At 42.4% G+C, this 22,030-nt stretch overlaps 1 protein-coding gene, 1 long non-coding RNA gene and 1 pseudogene across 4 annotated transcripts in view; 1 reads left to right on the top strand and 2 right to left on the bottom strand.

The window, feature by feature from the left end:
- The first annotated feature begins 496 nt into the window (after positions 1-496).
- LOC106604506 (uncharacterized) lies at positions 497-2,451 on the top strand. Its single transcript, XR_014392287.1, has 4 exons — positions 497-629; positions 856-909; positions 1,570-1,644; positions 1,751-2,451. It is a non-coding gene; the product is annotated as an uncharacterized LOC106604506 (long non-coding RNA).
- A 10,872-nt stretch (positions 2,452-13,323) lies between these two features.
- Positions 13,324-21,324, bottom strand: LOC106604164 (amine sulfotransferase-like; annotated as a pseudogene).
- LOC106604487 (uncharacterized) overlaps positions 18,358-22,030 on the bottom strand; it is a 34,873-nt gene continuing 31,200 nt past the window's right edge. Inside the window, exons 6-7 of one of the 3 annotated variants that reach the window (XR_006769999.2) lie at positions 21,864-22,009; positions 18,358-21,046 (exon numbers count right to left, since the gene is read on the bottom strand). Coding sequence is in view for 2 of the 3 variants with exons in the window: in XM_014199158.3 (XP_014054633.3) it covers positions 21,998-22,009 (12 nt within the window). In the remaining variant the exon portion in view is untranslated. Of the gene's footprint in view, positions 22,010-22,030 lie in introns of all 3 variants that reach the window. The other 2 variants (XM_014199158.3, XM_014199165.3) reach the window with 2 other exon arrangements.

The following is a 22,030-nucleotide window of genomic DNA, read 5'->3' as shown; positions in this document are numbered from 1 at the left end:
TAAATAGACAATTAAACTTGCACACAATCATTTAAATAGGATTTAATGTAGTCTAAATGTAATGTTTTTTTGTCGTTTTAATGTAAGCTACATTCCTCTCCCTGATTTGAGACAGCATTAAATGTGTGCATTTAAAATTGTACATGTATCATGACAAAGCAATTAATTAGGGGTTTGGTTCAGTTGCACCTGAGACTTTATGGTTTTATAATAATTACTTGAGTAACTGCATACTTGTTTTTATAACGTTTCCAATGGGTCTATATATACATGGGTGTGAAGATTTTCCACAAAATAACAGTAGCCTAACCTTATGCAGGCATTGTTTCTAGGTGTAGCCTATTCAAAAAAATCAATAGTTATGTTGAGTGTATCATTAAATAACCCTGATTCAATCAGTTGACATTTATTTACGTAATAGCCCAGCTCGCTACGCATAACTAGAGCCTTTTGTCGTTTAACAATACCTAACACATGCGGTTAAACCTGTATTACTGGTTATTTGTAGGAGTTTCATATTGCGAGAGTAGTCTGTTAAAGCGTAGGAGCAGGAAACTTCACTTCACTTAAGATAAGAATACCTCACATGAAGGATTTACAGAGAGAGACACATGTTGTACATATTAGGGGTAAGTTCAAACTCTTTACTCAAAAAACAAGGACCTTTTATTTGAGCTTCCTATTGTAGTTCATGCTAGGTATTACCTATATTTTCTTCTGGATTTAGTAAGCAGTGCTAGACTATTGTGCAACCTGTATTTTTTCTTTAAGATCCTTCATCATAACAAGGCGTAGGCCCTTACGTGAGAAAATAAAATGTTGACCTAATGTTTCTTTTCCATTAAACCTTTACAGATTACCATTGGCCTCATTTGCATCATTATATGCTTTTCAAATGGCCTAAAAGAGGCGAGTACTCTTTATTTCCTACATCACAAGTTTCACTGCCAATACCAAAACTAGTGATATTGTATTTAAAACTGCTGTTAATGCACTCCCAAAATAATTCATTCTCGAAGTATAATTTTCCCTACTTGTTTCTTGAAACCTCCAGGGTATGCAAATCAAATGTTTCCTAAGAAGGAAGTGTAAACCAAAAAATGATTCCTTATCAACCTCATCTTAACTCTAGATTTTCAGATTACACATTTTCAGTGTCTTCCAATTTTACTGTTAAGCCTTAACATTTTTATCTTTACATTTTTTCTCCTGTAATCATTGGGAGCTTAATTGACACATCTGTAAATCATGTATTGTGCATTACCATTTACCTATATAATTCCTTGACTTAACACTGACTGAAAGTGCCCTGGTGTTTTTTTTTTAATCGTTAGATTATGCAACACTTGGATATACTGTGTCAGCTTGCTCAAATGTTTGGAAATGGTTTCCTGTCTTGACAACAAAGAGATTCATATTTTGATAAATGGCAGACAGAGCCATTTATGGCCCATAGCATGAGAGTGACCTCATTTTGAAATTAGTAAAGCTTTGTAAAATTATTATTGTTGTCCTAATCACAGTTCACTAGTCTTCATCCTAAAAGTCCATGTAACCTTTTTTTCACAGAGAAATGCTTTGATGCGCAGAAATAAAGGTGGAAATCCTCAAAATCCTGAACACAAGGAAGCCAACAAGAAAAAGGTGCGGAGTTGATGCAGGCCACGTATATTCTGATAACACACTTTAGATAATAAAACTGGTTCATATATCCTTTAATATCATCAATTGACATTAGTTTCTTCTGCAGTTAACTGAACAAGACTATCACTTGTTGGCCAAAGTCCTGTCAGTTGGATTGGTAGACGCAGACCCCAATTATCTTCAACACCTCAAGGACTACAGGGACCTGCGTGGTAGCACTTCCTGAAGGATCCACACAAGGAAATGCACCAGGAAATGTACGGCACAGTTATTTCTGGAGCCAATCACATTTGGTACCCTGGAAAATATTTATTTCTACGCAAGTTCAAGCTATATCAAAAAACATTAACAGACAATGTGAGAATGAAGAAGGATCCACTCATGGGCCCACAGTTGTCATTGGAGTGATGTGTTGCCCTTTTATTTATTCGTTAATTATTGAATAATGAAATGATTAGTTATAAAACTGTGCATATTAGTCTTTGCCCCATGGCAAAATGGGTAGAATTGTAGGAATTTAGCTGCTTCCCCCCCCCAAAAAAACTGTGGTTTAGCTCACATACTGTTCATGATTTCCACTTAACAGATATGTACGATATAAAAGTGTTCATACAGCTTTTGGAAACATAATGATATTCCAATCTCAAGACAAAAAGTTAAAACACTTGTTAAGATATTTTATCACCTCGTGTATACTCTCATATTCTCATTTGGTCAAGTTGTAGCCAGAGAATTAGAAAGTGGAAAATTATTGTTTTGAAAATGTGATAACTTCCTGGTAGGAAAGGACTAAACCGATCAACTGAGTTCTATTTTTCAAGTGTGATATGTCGATTACATTTATTTTAAAAAGAACAACTCTATCTTCATGAAACACAAACATCATACGTTTAAGTAATTTCAATCTCTTTAAATACTTTTGGTAGAGTATCATATCACTGTTTTCCCACAATATCTTACAGACAGATTTCTTAGTTAGAAACTATGTTGTCAGAGGACAGTACATATCCCAAGACCCTGTGTGCTATATCCATTCATACACATACAGTATTTCTTGAGGTATGTTGGGGAAATCAGAGTGACAACAATGTATCAGGCCCCGGTGGTTTGAAAGAGGAACATGGGCTGAATTCACAAAAGGTTGATGGCACCTTAATTGGGGAAGACGGGCCCGTGGTAATGGCTGGAGCGGAATAATTTGAATGGTATCAATCACATGGTTTGATGCCATTCCATTTACACCATTTCATACATGATTATGAGTCGTTCTCCCCTCAGCAGCATCCACTGGAGTTTCATTTCCTTTTAGTAACCGTCCTAAAGTAATAAGAGAGGTTATTATAACATTAGCACGGCATTTCTACTTCTGACTTCATGGCTCTAGCCTGCTGAGGTCACTCCCCAGATGCAGTTGTTCAGGGTGTGTCTCAGAAGGTCAACATTTTCACCACCGTTATGTTGAAGAGGAATAACCCCAACACACCAGAGGTGCTAAGGAGCCTGAGGAGAGGATACACCCAAAGACCTTCCGCCAAGTAGATACATATCACCCTACAGAACAAGAGATGGAGAATGGAGGTGCATCAGTGAAACAACATACAGAACAATGTCTGATTCTTATTGTCAATATATCGTATGTGTAGTGGGTCAGCATGCATTTCAAATCAGAATTATAACTCAATGATCAAATTACTTTGGAATGGGGATTAAAACTTCAATCACATGATCAATAACATTTCTTCTTCTTCGTTTGGGTTTTATGGCGGTGAAGGAGGATGTGATCTGTAGTTTCTGCTGCTGGACAGTTAGGACTTGAACCTGTGTTGTGTTTTCCTATCTTTTGGACAGAGTGATTGAGGCCATTGTGTTCTATATGCAGACGGGTGATTATGGTTTCTGATTGTCTTGAGAGTATTTTGTGGTTATTGTAGATTGGGTGGATGGAGTATAGATGCCCTCCTTTTCCCCTTCTGTCCATTCCTTTTTGCCATTTGTCTGTGATTTTGATTCTAATGAGTGACTTTATTTCAGATTTTGACATTGGAACTATGACGTTGATGACGTCATGTAGTGCTCCTTATGCCGCTGTCATTCCCAGGCACCCCCATGTGAGCCGGGACCTAAAGAAAGTTGACTGTAATGGCTTGGTGTTGCATCCTAAGAGGTGCCTGTAAGATTTTGAATACTAGGTCTGGCCTGCTGTGGGTGTTTCCTCAGTCCAGTGTTTGTAGGACTGAGGTAGAGTCTGTACAGATGAGATGCTATAAGTTCGGAGGTGAATACTGAAAGGTTATTTGTTTGTCTTTTTTTCTGAGTGAACTGTATGTCTGGGATAGAGAAGGCTGCTGAGACGTGTCCTGTCACCGGATTATTGGAGCCATCAGTGTAAATGTGTGTTGCAAAGTTGTATTGTGACCTTACATACCCTGCTGTCAGCAGTCCTACCACCCCTTTATCCTCTCCTTCCCGAATCATCTCCTATAAGTTAAAATCTACTTTTGGGGTGTCAAGAGCCAGGGTGGCACCAAAGGTAGGGATACCGTTGGTCCCACACAGGTCTCCTCCACCCCTAGGTCCTGAGTACATTTTTTGATCGTCCATCCAAAGATTCTTTATCGGGGTTGAGTATTCCCAGCAGTCCTCCAAGATAGACTTCTCCATGTGAGTGCAGGTGTGTCCTTTTAGTGTTGCCCAGTAAGCAATAGAGTTTTTGTCGTTGTAGTCTTATAAGGGCATCTCACCCATTTTCACCTGTAGGGAGGATATTGGGGATGATTTAAATGCGCCACAGCTTATTCTTAGGGCGGCGGCTTGGATAACGTCCAACTTTTCTAATATCCCTTGGGTCGCTGCGCTATATGGCATACATCCATAATCAAATTTAGATCTGATGAGAGTGAAATATACATTCATAAGTGGGTACCCCCATGACTACCCGGTAAGACATCTCATTGCATTTAGAGCTTTCTTTTTACTATAATAGTTTTTGTTCTATGTGGTGTTTCCATGTTAGTGTGCTGTCAAACCACATCCCTAAAAATGTCATTACTGGAACCCGTTTGCTGGTCACGTTTGCTGGAATGCTCTTCCCGGTGAAAAAGAGAGACTTGGTTTCAAATGCAGAAAAATTCAAAAGCTATTTTTTAGACCATTCTTCCACTCCTGTGATCTTCCTGTATTTTTTTGTGCCACAAAGGAGACATTGTGGCTTCTCATCCATATTGGTACGTCAGCATACAGTGATGTCTTAATTCTAGGTCCGATAGAGTCAAAAATATACTTAAACATAATGTTAAAAAGGCTGGACTGATCACACTTTCCTGGGCGGTCCCATTCTCCACCTCATGACTGGTTGATGGAGTTGAACCGATCAATTATTCAATTTCCCCCCTATACCTAGTAAATGTAACTTCATTAGAAGTTCTTCTTGCCACAATAAGTCCTAGGCTTTTTTGTTGTTGTCAAAGAAGACAGTTGGTCTGTGCTTTACGGATACTGTATACATTTCTAGGCACATTATTCCATCTAGAGTGGGCCGACCTTTTCAGAATCCACTTTGACTGCCTCGTAACAGATTTCTGCTCTTCAGGACATTGGACAGTCTGTCTGTGACCATACGTTCCATTAGTTTACATGTGTTTGAGGTGAGCGATTTTGTCCGGTATGCAGTTGCAGATGATGAGTCTTTTCTCAGTTTAGGGTATTACTACAGCGTGTTTCCAGGCCTTCCCATAATCTGAGAACCATTTGTATGGAATTGTCTGATAGGTGTCGGAACATTTCATAGCATATTCGGTCTGGTCCCAGGCTTGAGTAGCCAGCTGCTTTAATCACCTTCTTCATCTCAGCCAAAGAGAATTCTGCGTCCAACGGGTTGGTGTTAATGGCCCTCCTCTAATGTGTTGTTGAGTTTGTCTCCAGCATGATCTCCCTGCTTCTTAGGTGTTCTGGGCGTAGAGATGCAGCAGTGTTGTGGATACCTGCAAAGGCCTGCACTAACATTTCTGCTTTCTCCTCACCTGTGCATGCAGTCTTCTCGTCAGATGTTAGTGTCGGGATGGTCCGTCTTCTATTGATGCCGTTCATTTTCCTGATCATTCCCCACATGACCCTTATGTTTGTCTCCCGGCCAATGCTGTCACATTACTTTCTCCAATAAGTCAGCATTGCCACCTGTATGATTCTTCTTGCTATTGCTCTTTTTCTTTGATACTCTATTAGTTTTGTGAACCTACAGTATGTGAGTTTTGTGCTACACCCCCCCTCCCCAACCCACCTATACAGGAGGTGGTTCTGGCTCCGGCCTACTGTCCTCCAGAATGCAGACAGACTTGATTAGTTTCGGGCCGTAGGCAGACTCCCCTTGTTCCGGATCGTAGGCAGACCTCTTCCTTTCCACATTGTAGGCAGACTCATTAAATACATAGTTAATCATTTTTAGTTCCGGTTCGTCAACTGACTTACTTAGTTCCGGGTTGCTTATAGACTCACCCGGTTCCGGGTCGCAGGCAGACCCACCCGGTTCCGGGTCGCAGGCAGACCCCCTCGGTTCCGGACTAGACACCGTTGCCGGATACTCTGGACTGCACACCGTTGCCGGATACTTTGGACTGCACACCGTTGCCGGATACTCTGGACTGCACACCGTTGCCGGATACTCTGGACTGCACACCGTTGCCGGATACTCTGGACTGCACACTGTTGCCGAACTCTCGAGGCTGGGCTGACGCACTGGAAGCCTGATGCGTGGTACTGGTACTGGATGTGCCAGTCTGGGGACACGCACCTCAGGGCTAGTGCGGGGAGCGGGAACAAGCCGAGTCGGACTGGGCTGACGCACTGGAAGCCTGATGCGTGGTGCTGGTACTGGAGGTATCAGCCTGGGAACATGCACCTCAGGGCTAGTGCGGGGAGCGGGAACAGGACGAGTCAGACTGGGCTGATGCACTGGAAGCCTGATGCGTGGTGCTGGTACTGGAGGTATCAGCCTGGGGACACGCACCTCAGGGCTAGTGCGGGGAGCGGGAACAGGCCGAGTCGGACTGGGCTGACGCACTGGAAGCCTGATGCGTGGTGCTGGTACTGGAGGTATCAGCCTGGGGACATGCACCTCAGGGCTAGTGCGGGGAGCGGGAACAGGCCGAGTCGGACTGGGCTGACGCACTGGAAGCCTGATGCGTGGTGCTGGTACTGGAGGTATCAGCCTGGGAACACGCACCTCAGGGCTAGTGCGGGGAGCGGGAACAGGCCGAGTCGGACTGGGTTGACGCACTGGACCGTAGAGGCGTACTGGCGGTCTCGAGCGAAGAACAAGCATCGCTCTTACTGGCTGGATGCCCACTTCCCGCTGGCAAATGCGGGGCGCTGGTATTGCGCGTACCGGCCTAAAAATACTTGGCCTCGCCACAGTACCCATTACCCCGAAGCACGGGACCTGTCCATTCACTGATTGCCCCGAAAAGGTACGGGGATTTGGCCTGGGGCTCACTCCTCGCCCAGCCAAACTACCCGTGTGCCCCCCCCAAAAAAATTATTGGGGCTGCCTCTCGGGCTTCAACGCCAGTCGTGTTCCCCGGTAGCGTTCCCGGTCCTCACTAGACTTCCTCCATGGGCCCTCTCCGGCCAGAATCTGCTCCCACGTCCATTTCTCCCGCCAGTCCATATTGAATTCCCCTTGCTCCTTACTCCGCTGCTTGGTCCACTTGTGGTGGGAGATTCTGTAACGGTTGTCGTCTGGAATGGAGGACCAAAACGCAGCAGGAATGTGGATGCTCATCTTGTATTTATTTTAAACCAAGAAAACACCAAAATAACAAAAGAAGAACTCACGAACAACAAAACAGTCTTGTCAGGCTCACACACGCAAAACAAGAAACAATCTCCCACAAAAAATAACCAAACACATACCCATATATAGGACTCCCAATCAGAGGCAACGAGAAAACACCTGCCTCCAATTGAGAGTCCAACCCCAATAAACCAGACATAGAAATACAAAAGACCAGAGACCACATAGAAATACAAACATAGAACATTACCCAAAAACCCGGAAATAATAAATCAAATGCCCTACTAAATAAACCACCACCCCGAACCACATAAAACAAATACCCTCTGCCACGTCCTGACCAAACTACAATAACAAATAACCCTTATACTGGTCAGGACGTGACAAGGTGGCTACATTAATTTGGGTGCCTGAGCCGTCATTTAGGCAGACTAAGTCACAGGACTCCATGACATCCTCTACCACCCAACCATTACCATCTGTTGCCAAACTTCCCCACAGAATGTCATGTCCGTTAAAATCACCACACCACAATATTATATTGTGATTGGTGCCACCACCACCACCACCCTCTATAGTTCTTCCTGTGAAAGATTCATACATGGTTGTAAAAGTTTACCACTACCAAAGCACCTACATTTAACCATACCTCCACCACTATACATTCCAGGGGAGTGACAGTGGGGATCTCTTTGTATGCAAGGCCATCTCTTAAAAAGGTAGCACATCCTCCGCTATGACCATTCTGTCTGTATTTTTCCCTTCTGACATAAGCAGAAATGTTGTAGTCAAGGTGGGGGGAAGCCATGCTTCTTGGATACGTATTACATCTGGTTTAATGTTCTGGTTCTCAATGTATTTTTTTTTTATTCTTGTCTATTGGAAATGAGACTCCTGGCATTGCACTGCAGGACCCGTAGGCCCATTTATCCTGGATGTGTTAAGTGTGCTCCTGTGCATGAAGGCCTATATTCTTCTACGATCTGTTTGATTAACTCATGGGTGAGTTCTGGCATGTCTAGATACCTCCTGGCAATTGAGACTGTAAGTTGGGTCTTCTCGGTCCTGGTCTCAACAAAGCTAGTGCATGTTATTATTTCTGTTAGAAGGCTTACAAAGGTCAGTTTATCTATGGTCAGGAGAGAGTCGTCCTGCATGACTGGCAAATTGCTTGAGACACTTTCAGTAACTCTGTAATGCTGTATTACTTTTGCTTTCTTCATGGCGAGGCAGCCGCCATATGCCACGCTATGATTTCCACCACAACTGCAGCATTTCGGTTCAGTCCCTTCTACACATTGATTGTACTCATGGCTCCCATCACACCTAGGGCACCAGACTTTTCCTTTGCAGTAGGTGGCAACGTCCCCAAACCTTTGACACGTGTAGCAACGCATAGTGGGTGGGATGTAGGGTCTCACACTGAAGCTCATGAATCCTAAATGTACACAATCGGGCAGCAGATCATCTTCAAATACAATCATTACAGTGGTGCTTGGCACCTGGTCTTCACCTTAGCCGTTTTGGAATCTCTTTACTTTAACTACAGTCCCACCAACAAGGTTACGTTTCAACTCTTCATCATTGACCTCGGTAGCAACTCCGTAGCCTATATACCTTCTTTACTCCACTTCTGGTCACCATATTTGGTACAATACGGTTTGTTTGGCCACAAATGTGAGGGTTAAGGCCTTACTGCGTTGTTCTTCGGAAGCACATGTGAGAAGGACATTGCCATCCGGAAATATTCGTGCATTTTTTATTTCCCCGAGTTGAGATTTTAATGCTGCTGACAGTCTGAGGGTTGATCTTCCCATCGTATCCGCCTGAAAACCGCATATGGACTTTAAAGTCGGGCTCTGTAGCCCTACTCACCACTGTAGTCTTGGAGCTCAAAGCAAGTTTCCTTTGCTTTGCTTTTTGTCCTTGCTCATTTTCATAGCTACTGCGCTGGCTGCGAGATAGTTTTTTACACATGCTTAAAACATCTTACATCTAGACGTTCCGCTAGCGGAACACCTGCTCCAATATCCAATGATAGGCGTGGCGCGAATTACAAATTCCTCAAAAATCCCAAAACTTCCATTTTTCAAACATATGACTATTTTACACCATTTTAAAGACAAGACTCTCTTGTCCGATTTCAAAAAGGCTTTACAGTGAAAGCAAAACATTAGATTATGTCAGCAGAGTACCGAGCCAGAAATAATCAGACACCCATTTTTCAAGCTAGCATATAATGTCACATAAACCCAAACCACAGCTAAATGTAGCACTAACCTTTGATGATCTTCATCAGATGACAACCCTAGGACATTATGTTATACAATACATGCATGTTATGTTCAATCAAGTTCATATTTATATCAAAAAACCAGCTTTTTACATTAGCATGTGACTAGCATTCCCACCGAACACTGCCGGTGAATTTACTAAATTACTCACGATAAACGTTCACAAAAAGCATAACAATTATTTTAAGAATTATAGATACAGAACTCCTCTATGCACTCGATATGTCCGATTTTAAAATAGCTTTTCGGTGAAAGCACATTTTGCAATATTCTCAGTAGATAGCCCGGCATCACAGGGCTAGCTATTTAGACACCCAGCAGGTTTAGCACTCATCAAAGTCAGATTTACTATAAGAAAAATGTTCTTACCTTTGTTGTCTTCGTCAGAATGCACTCCCAGGACTTCTACTTCAATAACAAATGTTGGTTTGGTCCAAAATAATCCATCGTTATATCCAAACAGCGGCGTTTTGTTCGTGCGTTCTAGACACTATCCTAAAGGCTAAATAAGGGTGACGAGCATGGCGCAATTTGTGACAAAAGAGTTCTAAATATTCCATTACCGTACTTCGAAGCATGTCAACTGCTGTTTAAAATCCATTTTTATGCCATTTTTCTCATAAAAAAGCGATAATATTCCGACCGGGAATCTGCGTTTAGATAAACAGACAAAGGAAAAGAAAGCATTCGGTCGAAGCGGGCACGCGCCTAAGCCCATAGTACTCTGAGTGACCACTTGCCAAAAGCGATAAAGTGTTTCAGCCAGAGCCTGCCTCGATATCGTTCAACGTTTTCCCGGGCTCTGAGACCCTATGGAAGACGTAGGAAGTGTCACGTTACTGCACAGATCCTGAGTCTTCAATGAAAAGAGCCAAGATGAAACACTACTTCTCAGACAGGCCACTTCCTGCTTGAAATCTTCTCAGGTTTTGGCCTGCCATAGGAGTTCTGTTATACTCACAGACACCATTCAAACAGTTTTAGAAACTTTAGGGTGTTTTCTATCCAAAGCCAATAATTATATGCATATTCTAGTTACTGGGCAGGAGTAGTAACCAGATTAAATCGGGTACGTTTTTTATCCAGCCGTGTCAATACTGCCCCATAGCCCTAACAGGTTAACTTAACGCTCAGTGGCAATTTTAGCATGTAAATCTTGGTGGGGCAAACTAAAATAAAACATGTTTTTATGCATGCCAGCAAAGCCACTACACAACACTAAACAATACATTAATTGCACTATAACTGATAAACGGTGCCCACCAAATGTGACATGGGATGGGAAGCCGCCGAGCCGGAAAACCTCTCGAGCCAGCCAGGGCGTGAAAGCCCGATGGGCTGGCTTAGGCACCCCTGGTTCCATCGGCGGCGGGATCCACCCCGACGTCACCAACAACACAAAAGACAAAAACTCCTGGACTAGCTGGGCGAACAAGAACTGACGATCCGGCTGAGGCCCGATGTGGGATGGACGCCCTCCGAGCCAACCGGGGCAAGAAAACCTCTCGAGCCAGCTAGGGCGTGAAAGACCGATGAGATGGCTAGGCTTCCCCGGTTCCATCGGTGGCGACCCAGAGCCGCTGCCACCATTCCAACCGGAACGCCAGTACTCCCCGATGCTTCGTATGTGGCTGCTGCATTCTGTCACATGTATTGACGCTGGAGAGACGAAGCAGGTACGGGGAGTAACATTTAATAAATGACGGACATATAACAAGACAAGCACAGAGTCAGCAAACAGAAACTAAGACAAAAGACAATCAATGCAGCAGCCGGGAACAGAGCTGGGGAACTGTCAAATATAGGGGAGGAAATAAACAGGAGATAAGTGAGTCCAGGTGAGTCCAATAACTCTGATGCGCGTGACGAGGGAAGGCAGGTTTGCGTGATGGATGGCAGGAGTGCGTGATGCAGGATAATCTGGCGCCCTCAAGCGCCAGGGGAAGGGAAGAGCGGGAGCAGACGTGACGAACACAAGTCAATTGTCAGCTTCAAGCTATCTCTAGTAGAACCCATGTCCTCAACACCCAGACTAGCTGCAGGGTGCTAGAGTGGAGACCATAAAACACAGCATTAGCAGGACAGAAATATCTTACTGTTCGTTAAGTAAATAATTGTTACATAGCCAACAAATAAGGTGAATATATAATTTTCCCTCACACTTGACTAGTTAAATAAAGGTAAAAAATGTATAATTTTAAAATCCTTACCACCGCTACACCTGGCTATCTAAACAATTAGTTCAGCCTCATTTACTGCCTTTTAAAAAAAACATAGCTAAGATGGCTGACTTGCTTAATCAAATGTGGTTTCTACTGACAATTGAGATGTACAAACAATGGCATAAAGGAACGATGAGCGGATAAGAGGCAATCCGTAATTTCAATTAAGACATTAATGTCTATTTGTTCAGCACTTTTGAAATGTACAACGACAGAATTCAGAACATGGGCCGTTCTTACAGTGTTCTCCCTGTACACCAAGTCAGAACTGTAGCATAAGTTAAGGGGGCATATAAGCAGACAATGAAAGATCTTACAATATTCAATTATGACATTTCTCTAAAACAGGCTATAGGCTACATGTGCACCACCAAGTCAGAACGGTAGGCTAAGTTATGAGGGGGAAAGGTACCAAATTATTAGGGTGAGGCACATTGTCTACTAACAGTTTACTACACAACATATACTTAATATTACTTTCTTAGCTACAGTATACATATCTCCATTACATACCACATAATTTATGCAGCAGCATACAATACATTTTTGGACTCACCACTGTGCTGTGCTCACTTGAACAGCAAGGTGGCGCAGCAGTCCTTCTTGCGGGAAAATTTTGTCATGAAACGTTGTCAACAAAGTCTGTCATTCTCTGGATTTATGGTGCTTTTAAGACAACTGGGAACTACTAAAAAAAACAAGGTCGTATCATGATGTCAGTCCTTTTAAGCCTGGAAAAGAGACCCTTAAACCCAGACTTGGAGCACACACCCTCTCCACCGAATAGCAGGCAAGGGAAGTAGTGATTGCTTTGCAGTTAGCCACATATTCCTTCCAAACCACTCCTTGTTGAAGATGTGATTTCCAACTTGTTGTGTAATGTTTATGTTCAATGGCCGATGAGCACCGATACATTATACAGTATGTATAATTTCTCTTCATATGACGAGGATTGAAAAGGATTTGCCAGTAGATTGTTGACGCGATTCATGATGATGACTGCTTGTCTAGCTTGCTTGCTAAGATTTTGAAAGTATGATGTCTAATCAAAGCTATGGTAGATATGTGATTTGACGTCATTTTACCTGTTGCCAATGACCTTGAGCCTTCTTGGATGGGCACTTCTAATGTAATTCTATGGCACCACACAAGGGGGCTTGAACTTTCTAGCTCTTCCTGTAGATTTTGCGATGTTGTAATGTCCCCATGAGTGACAGAACACTGAGCCAATCACAGCACAACTAGAGAAAATGACCAACCCTTACGCTCTGTATTTTCCGCTGGCTGCCCCTCCACCTCAGAAAGCACTGAGCTAGGCTGAAACACCTGCATTTTGGCAAAAGCAAAAAAGAGACCATGTTCGTATGTGGCTTTATTAACTCAATCATTTATTTTTTTTACATTGCTTGCAAACTGATATGTGACATATTAATGCCAAAATAAAATGCAAAACAGGCACTTTTTTTTAGCTAAACAGGTGGGGCTCACCCTGAATGATATGTTGCCACTGTTAACAGTACTGTGGTTCCCACGACCACTCCTGGACCACTCCCGGACCATCCGTATTGCTATGTCCTGACATATTTAACGAGGTTCTCCTCACTGTCCTCAAACTCCTCGCTTTCACCCCCCTCTGTCGCTGCGTTGACGTAGTTTACTGCAGTGTGTAGGGTCATTAAGGCAGCTAAACCATTTTTGGTACATGACATTGAAGCAATATCTCCCCAAGTAAGATAGGCATAACAACAGTGTGCTACAAAAAAACATGGTAAATACATACATAGTACAATATGTACTGTTATAACAGCCAACTTCCACATTCACAACTTTTACATTCACAATCATGTGTCTGTAATTTAAATGTACTGACCATAGCATGGTTCATTCAGAGAGGAAAGAAGGCATTTAGCTATTCTGGGTAGACAAGGTACCTGTCATAGGAAAAAATCATCCAGAAAAGCAGCATCACAAACTGAAGATATTGACAGACAGAATTAAAGTAAAATGGCAGTAAATCTAGTAGGATGAGATACTGTATACTATCTCCCTATGATAAGGGAGAGTTGGTGGTATTGTATATCAAATCACAATATTTCACAGTATTTCAATCATGCCTTCTCACCATTCCTACAGGGAAGGCAAGGACAGAAAAGGCTAGGTCTTTCCATGTCATAATCTTCTCCTTCATCTGAAGATATCTCAAAATCACTGTCAGAAAATATTGCATACGGAAATGTCTTAGTTGTTACATGTATCATGAATATATACCTACAGTAAATCATACAACAAAACTCATACAGCCTCACGTGCCCTTGGATATACAGTTGAAGTCAGAAGTTTACATACACTTAGGTTGGAGTCATTAAAACTCGTTTTTCAACCACTCCACAAATTTCTATAGTTTCGTCAAGTCGGTTAGGACATTTACTTTGTGCATGACACAAGTAATTTTTCCAACAATTGTTTACAGACAGATAATTTCACTTATAATTCACTGTATCACAATTCCAGTGGGTCAGAAGTTTACATACACTAAGTTGACTGTGCCTTTAAACAGCTTGGAAAATTCCAGAAAATGATGTCATAGCTTTAGAAGCTTCTGATAGGCTAATTGACATAATTTGAGCCAATTGGAGGTGTACCTGTGGATGTATTTCAAGGCCTACCTTCAAACTCAGTGCCTCTTTGCTTGACATCATGGGAAAATCAAAAGAAATCAGCCAAGACCATAGAAAAGAAATTGTAGACCTCCACAAGTCTGGTTCATCCTTGGGAGCAATTTCCAAACGCCTGAAGGTACCACGTTCATCTGTACAAACAATAGTAAGCAAGTATAAACACCATGGGACCACTCAGCCATCATACCACTCAGGAAGGAGACTCTCTGTTTCCTAGAGATGAACGTACTTTGGTGCGAAAGTGAAAATCAATCCCAGAACAACAGCAAATGACCTTGTGAAGATGCTGGAGGAAACAGGTACAAAACTATATCCACAGTAAAACGAGTCCTATATCAACATAACCTGAAAGGCTGCTCAGCAAGGAAGAAGCCACTGCTCCAAAACCGCTATAAAAAAGCCAGACTACGGTTTGCAACTGCACATGCGGACAAAGATTGTTCTTTTTGGTGAAAGGTCCTCTGGTCTGATGAAACAAAAATAGAACTGTTTGGCCATAACGACCATCGTTATGTTTGGGGGAAAAAGGGGTAGGCTTGCAAGCCGAAGAACACCGTCCCAACCGCGAAGCATGGGGGTGGCAGCATCATGTTGTGTGGGTGTTTTGCTGCAGGAGGGACTGGTGCACTTCACAAAATAGATGGCATCATGAGGCAGGAAAATTATGTGGATATATTGAAGCAACATCTCAAGACGTCAGGAAGTTAAAGCTTGGTCGCAAATGGGTCTTCCAAATGGACAATGACCCCAAGCATACTTCCAAAGTTGTGGAAAAATGGCTTAAGGACAACAAAGTCAAGGTATTGGAGTGGCCATCACAAAGCCCTGACCTCAATCCCATAGAAAATGTGTGGGCAGAACTGAAAAAGCATGTGCGAGCAAGGAGGCCTACAAACTTGACTAAGTTACACCAGCTCTGTCAGGAGGAATCGGCCAACATTCACCCAACTTATTGTGGGAAGCTTGTGGAAGGCTATGCAAAATGTTTGACCCAAGTTAAACAATTTAAAGCCAATGCTACCAAATACTAATTGAGTGTATGTAAACTTCTGACCCACTGGGAATGTGATGAAAGAAATAAAAGCTGAAATAAATCATTCTCTATACTATTATTCTGACATTTCACATTCTTAAAATAAAGTGGTGATCCTAATTGACCTAAGACAGGACATTTTTACTCGGATTAAATGTCAGGCATTGTAAAAAAGCTGAGTTTAAATGTATTTGGCTAAGGTGTATGTAAACTTCTGACTTCAAATGTATATTCTGACTAGGTTGACAGGGTTGAATCTCTATACTGGATCTATTAAACCCTGTGCAGTTAAAGTAACTGTCCAGTGTTTCCAGATTTCTATGAAATATGCCCTATAATTAATTACAACATGAGTTAAATAGTTTCCTTCCAAAACATGGCAATTAAGTATGTTAAAAAGCAGTGTTTCTGTGTTGGAATGGTGAGGAAATACCCCAAAAACAGAATGGTGTGGGCATATACTGGTCATTAAAAATATTCACGCAAGTAGACCGCTGACTGGCCAGCTCATCTTCGTCAGTAGGATGACATCATCCTACAGTGCATTCAGAAAGTGTTCAGACCCCTAAACCTTTTGTTATGTTACAGCCTTGTTCTAAACTGGATTAAATCGTTTTTTCCACCTCATAATTTCTACACACAACACACCATAGAGTGTAGTCTCCCAGTCACTGCCGGTGAAAAACATCCCCACAGCATGATGCTGCCACCACCATGCTTCACCGTAGGGATGGTATTGCCCAGGTGATGAGCGGCGACTGGTTTCCTCCAGACATGATGCTTGGCATTTAGGCCAAAGAGTTCAATCTTGGTTTCATCAGACCAGAGAATCTTGCTCGGCGGTCGTCGTCGCCGGTCTACTAGCTGCCACTGATCCCTTTTTCCCTTTTCGTTTGGTTCTGTCTGTCCTGTGTTTCACCTGTTTTGAGTTAGGTTCATTAGTGGGTTATTTAGTCTCGCCCTACCAGGTTGGGTTCGTGCGGGATTGTTTTGTTTTACCTGTCGTGGTTTTGGGGTTGCGTTATATTTTCTTTGTCTTATGTGGACTGGCGTTTCTTTCTGGACTGCGTTCCGGCCCTTTTGGGTGGATTATTTTGTCTGGTTTTTATGCCTGTTCATGGAGTTTTGGACTCAGGAATAAACGCTCTGCTAGTGCATATTTGGTCTCCTGCGCCTGACATTTCTTCATATCTCAGAAACAGTATGTCAAAGTCTTCCTTTTCGCTGTACCAATCTTTAACATGATCAAACCAAGAACCATCAAAAACTGTTAAACAAAATTGAATCAAAGAATCTTACAAGCACAAATTAAGTATCGCATCGAAAACATTGGCTTACAAAAAATCCCACAGTACTACACTTCCATAAAATTATATGTAAGCTATTGGGAAAACATATCCACCTTTTCCCTCAAGAAATTCCTCCAGAAATGTGTTGAAGTCCTCTTTGTCCTCTAGTAGTCTATTTACATTGTGGAAGTGGTAAAATGAACATGCAACATCTTTGGGGTTCCTTCCGATGTAGATAACCAATAGGGACACAATCATGTTAAAAGCAGTTGACTGCAAACAATGTGACAGCTTCATTGCTACCTTTTTTTTGCCTTTAAAAAAGTTTTGTAAGCAATGACCACACCTCAGACCCCCACAATCATCTTTATCTTACCTTCCCTCTCTTTCTTAAACCTGGTGGCAGTAGATTGGGGAGAAGGTGAGAGGCAAATAATCGGGGTGAGGGCATTGAGCCATAGTCCACTGTTTTCATCTCCACCTCAATCCATGGTACAATTTCCATGGTGTTTGTTTTTACCCTCGAATACATTAGGACGAAACAACATTGCTATAATGTACTGCATCCATTTGTCCCTGTTGAATGTTATGCAATATTTTTTTTCATACAAAATAATTGACAGAATTGTCATCTTAACACTTGTAAAATACCCTATCCAAACAATAAGAACATGTTTTGGGATTATATATGGATTAGGAGAGTGGGTGGATTTACCTGATTTTGGGTATGTAACAGCAAAAATGTCACTGTCCCAGATCTCAAAGTCCTTCGGAGTGTCTAGATAACATTCCTCATGCACATTTGTTTATGAGCTTAAGTCCTTTGTATGACACTAATCCAGGTACAAACTTTTTTGCGGATCCATTTCTGAAGTAAACACCTAGAGATCTGGTCTTCAGAATGAGGTTTTAAAGCAAAACCATGAGAGCCCCAAACCATGAACGAGCAAAAGACGTTGAACATTGAAGGACGGAAACACTAACCACGTGGCATCACCCCTACCCATGAGCAGTTGTTGAGATCTGAGGGAACAGGTATAAGAAGTAGTATAAAACTCCATCTTGCACTCTGATTGTCTAGATAGAGTTGTGCTCATTCCCCTGACAATCCTGACAATGATTGTGCATTTAAGCCACCAAATTAATTGAAGTTTGGAGCAGAGACAGAGCAAACCTGAACCACTAATCCTTTCTCCTTTATGAATGAAACATTCCTCAGTCCAAGTAACGAGCAAAGCAGGCTACTACTTCTACTTTGACCTCTGGGTGTGCAAGAGCCCAATTCTGCATGTAAACATGTCCTCCTCTCCCTCAAAAGGTAAAAAGCACATGGTTATTCCAGTCTTTTTGTGAAACATGAAAACAAATCAAAGAGTTTATTTCCCCAAAAAATGAAACGGACAACACTGTCAAGCAAATGGCGTTCATTTACACACTTTATTTAGCTTATTACATTTATACAGAGTACAAAAAACCCTGAAATTTCACATTTACATAAGTATTCAGACCCTTTACTCAGCATTTTGTTGAAGCACTGTTGGCAGCGATTACAGCCTTGAGTTTTCTTGGGTATGTCGCTACAAGCTTGGCACACAAATACACTTGGTATTTGGGGAGTTTCTCTCATTCTTCTCTGCAGATCCTCTCAAGCTTTGTCAGGTTGGATAGGGAGCGTCGCTGCACAGCTATTTTAAAGTCTCTCCAGAGATGTTCGATCGGGTTCAAGTCCAGGCTCTGGCTGGGCCACTCAAGGACATTCAGAGACTTGTCCCAAAGCCACTCCTGTGTTGACTTGCCTGTGTGCTTAGGGTCGTTGTCCTGTAGGAAGGTGAACAGTCTGAGGTCCTGTCTGAGGTCCTGAGCGCTCTGGAGCAGGTTTTTATCAAGGATCTCTCTGTACATTGCTCCGTTCATCATTCCCTTGATCCTGACTAGTGTCCCAGTCCCTGCCTCTGAAAAACATCCCCATAGCATGATGCTGCCACGACCATACTTCACCGTAGGGATGGTGCCACGTTTCAGTTTGGCGGGGCGGCCAGCTCTAGGAAGAGTCTTGGTGGTTCCAAACTTCTTCCATTTAAGAACAATGGAGGTCACTGTGTTCTTGGCCTTCAATGCTGCAGACATTTTTGGTACCCTTCCCCAGATCTGTGCCTCAAACAATCCTGTATCGGAGCTCTACGGACAATTCCTTCGATCTTATGGCTTGGTTTTTGCTCTGACTTGCACTGTCAACTGTGGGACCCTATATAGACAAGTGTGTGCCTTTCCAAATCATGTCCAATCAATTGAATTTACCACAGATGGACTTCAATCTTGTTGTAGAAACATCTCAAGGATGATCAATGGAAACAGGATGCACCAGAGCTCAATTTCGTGTCTCATAGCAAAGGGTCTGAATACTTATGTAAATAAGGTTTTTCTGTTTTTTATTTTGAATACATTTACAAAAATGTCTAAAAACCTGTTTTTGTTTTGTCATTAAGGGGTACTGTGTGTAGATTGATGAGGAAAGAAACACATTTTATCCATTTTAGAATATGGCTCCAACGTAACAAAATGTGGAAAAAGTCAAGGGGTCTGAAAACCTTCCAAATGCACTGTATATTTACACTACATGGCCAAAAGTATGTGGACACCCCTTCAAATGAGTGGATTCAGCCATTTCAGCCACAGCTGTTGCTAACAGGTGTATAAAATCAAGCACACCACCATGCAATCTCCATAGACAAACATTGGAAGTGGAATGGCCTGTACTGAAGAGCTCAATGACTTTCAACGTGGCACCGTCATAGGATGCCACCTTTCCAACAAATCAGTTCTTCAAATTTCTTCCCTGCTAGAGCTGCCCTGGTCAACCGTCAGTGCTGTTATTGTGAAGTGGAAACATCTAGAAGCAACAATGGCTCAGCCACGAAGTGGTAGGCCACACAAGCTCACAGAAACGGACCGCCAAGTGGTGAAGCGTGTAAAAATCTTCATTCACTACAGAGTTCCAAACTGCCTCTGGAAGCAATGTCAGCATAAGAACTGTTCATCGGGTGATTCATGAAAGCAGCCGCACACAAGCCTAAGATCACCATGTGCAAAGCCAAGTGTCAGCTTGAGTGGTGTAAAACTCACCGCCAATTGGACGCCGGAGCAGTGGAAAAGCGTTATCTGGAGTGATGAGTCACGCTTCACCATGTGGCAGTCAGACGGACAAATCTGGGTTTGTCAGATGCCAGGAGAACGCTACCTGCCGACTGTAAAGTTTGGTGGATGAGGAATAATGGTCTGGGGCTGTTTTTCATGGTTCGGTCTAGGCCCCTTAGTTCCAATGAGGGGAAATCTTAACGCTACAGAATACAATAACATTCTAGACAATTCTGTGCTTCCAACTTTGTGGCAACAGTTTCGGGAAGACCCTTTCCTGTTTCAGCATGACAATGCCTCCTTGCACAAAGCGAAATCCATACAGAAATGGTTTGTCGAGATTGGTGTGGAAGAACTTGACTGGCCTGCACAGAGCCCTGACCTCAACCCCATCGAACACCTTTGGGATGAATTGGAACGCCGACTGAGAGCCAGGTCTAATCGCCCAACATCAGTGCCTGACCTCACTAATGCTCTTGTGGCTGAATAGAAGCAAGTCCCCACAGCAATGTTCCAACATCTAGTGGAAAGCCTTCCCAGAAGAGTGGAGGCTGTTATAGCAGCAAAGGAGGGACCGACTCCATACTATTTCCCATGATTTTGGAATGAGATTTTCGACGACCAGGTGTCCACATACTTTCGAAAGTCCAAACTGGAGATAGCAATGTCCCATGGCATTAACATTTTAGTGCAAATACACATGATTATTCATGCATACACAGGTAACTGCCAAAAATAATCACCAACATAATGTTTCTTAATAGGGTGTTGGGCCACCATGAACAGCTTCAATGCACCTTGGCACAGATTCTGCAAGTGTCTGGAACTCTATTGGAGGGATGCAACACCATTCTTCCACAAGAAATTCCATCATTTGTGTTTTGTTGATCGTGGTGGAAAACGCTGTCTCAGGCGCCACTCCAGAATCTCCCAGAAGTGTTTAATTGGGTTGAGATCTGGTGACTGAGACAAACATGGCATATGGTTTACATCGTTTTCATGCTCATCAAACCATTCAGTAACCACTTATGCCCGGCGGACGGGGGCATTATCATCCTATGGGGGTATAACAATAGTATCCAAAATAATGGCCGCCCCAGAAGTTTTATACATGACCCAAAGCATGATGTTAATTGCTTAATTAATTCAGGAACCACACCTGTGTGGAAGCACATGCCTTCAATATACTTTGTATCCCTCATTTACATATGTGTTTACATTATTTTGGCAGTTACCTGCATTTGGCTTATCTAGCACATTGTCATCCTGATTTGTTACACCTACTAACCTACTGAAATGAAGAAAGTGGTCCATTAACTACTTGAAAGCTATACTTGCACTGTTTATGATGATTACATTTTCTATGATGATTAATGGTGATTCTAATTTTAGTATTTTGAAATGTCTGTTAGTATATAAAACAGATCCTCAAACAGATAATAATTAAACAGCCATGAGACTAACAGATATTACATTGCACTTGACCCATAGAGTCAACAATGCCTATGTGTCCAGTGTGTCTATGAACACAATACTTTTCAAATAAATTGCACATTTAGTTGTGTATTTATCTGATGAGATTGCATGTTTCAGTCCCACCTTGTAGATAGCAGTAGTCCATTGTCCACACTGTAGAGTCTGTTTACTTATACAGTAGTCCATGTTGGTAAACTTAGTCAACTTAGACAAATTTCTGTTCATGTTCCCATAAACCTTAATCATTTACATGCAGACAGTCCATTCAGAGGAACACTCTAATATAGAAACCTGAGAATAATACCTCTCTGTTGGTTAGCTAGCTGTGCCTCTCTGACCTGTGGTTTTAGACTTTTGGGGAATGGACATAAAGGACAAGTTTTAGAGGAGAATTAGCGATGGTCTTTCTCCATACTCACTCATCCTTCCGATCCCTGGTTAAGGCGCCATCTATCAAAATACAGAATAATA

Source organism: Salmo salar, chromosome 01 (genome assembly GCF_965601325.2).
Source record: "Salmo salar chromosome 01, fSalSal1, whole genome shotgun sequence".
Lineage (NCBI taxonomy): Eukaryota > Metazoa > Chordata > Actinopteri > Salmoniformes > Salmonidae > Salmo > Salmo salar.
The sequence above is the reverse complement of the archived record's forward strand: the minus strand, read 5'-3'. Positions and strand labels throughout refer to the sequence as shown.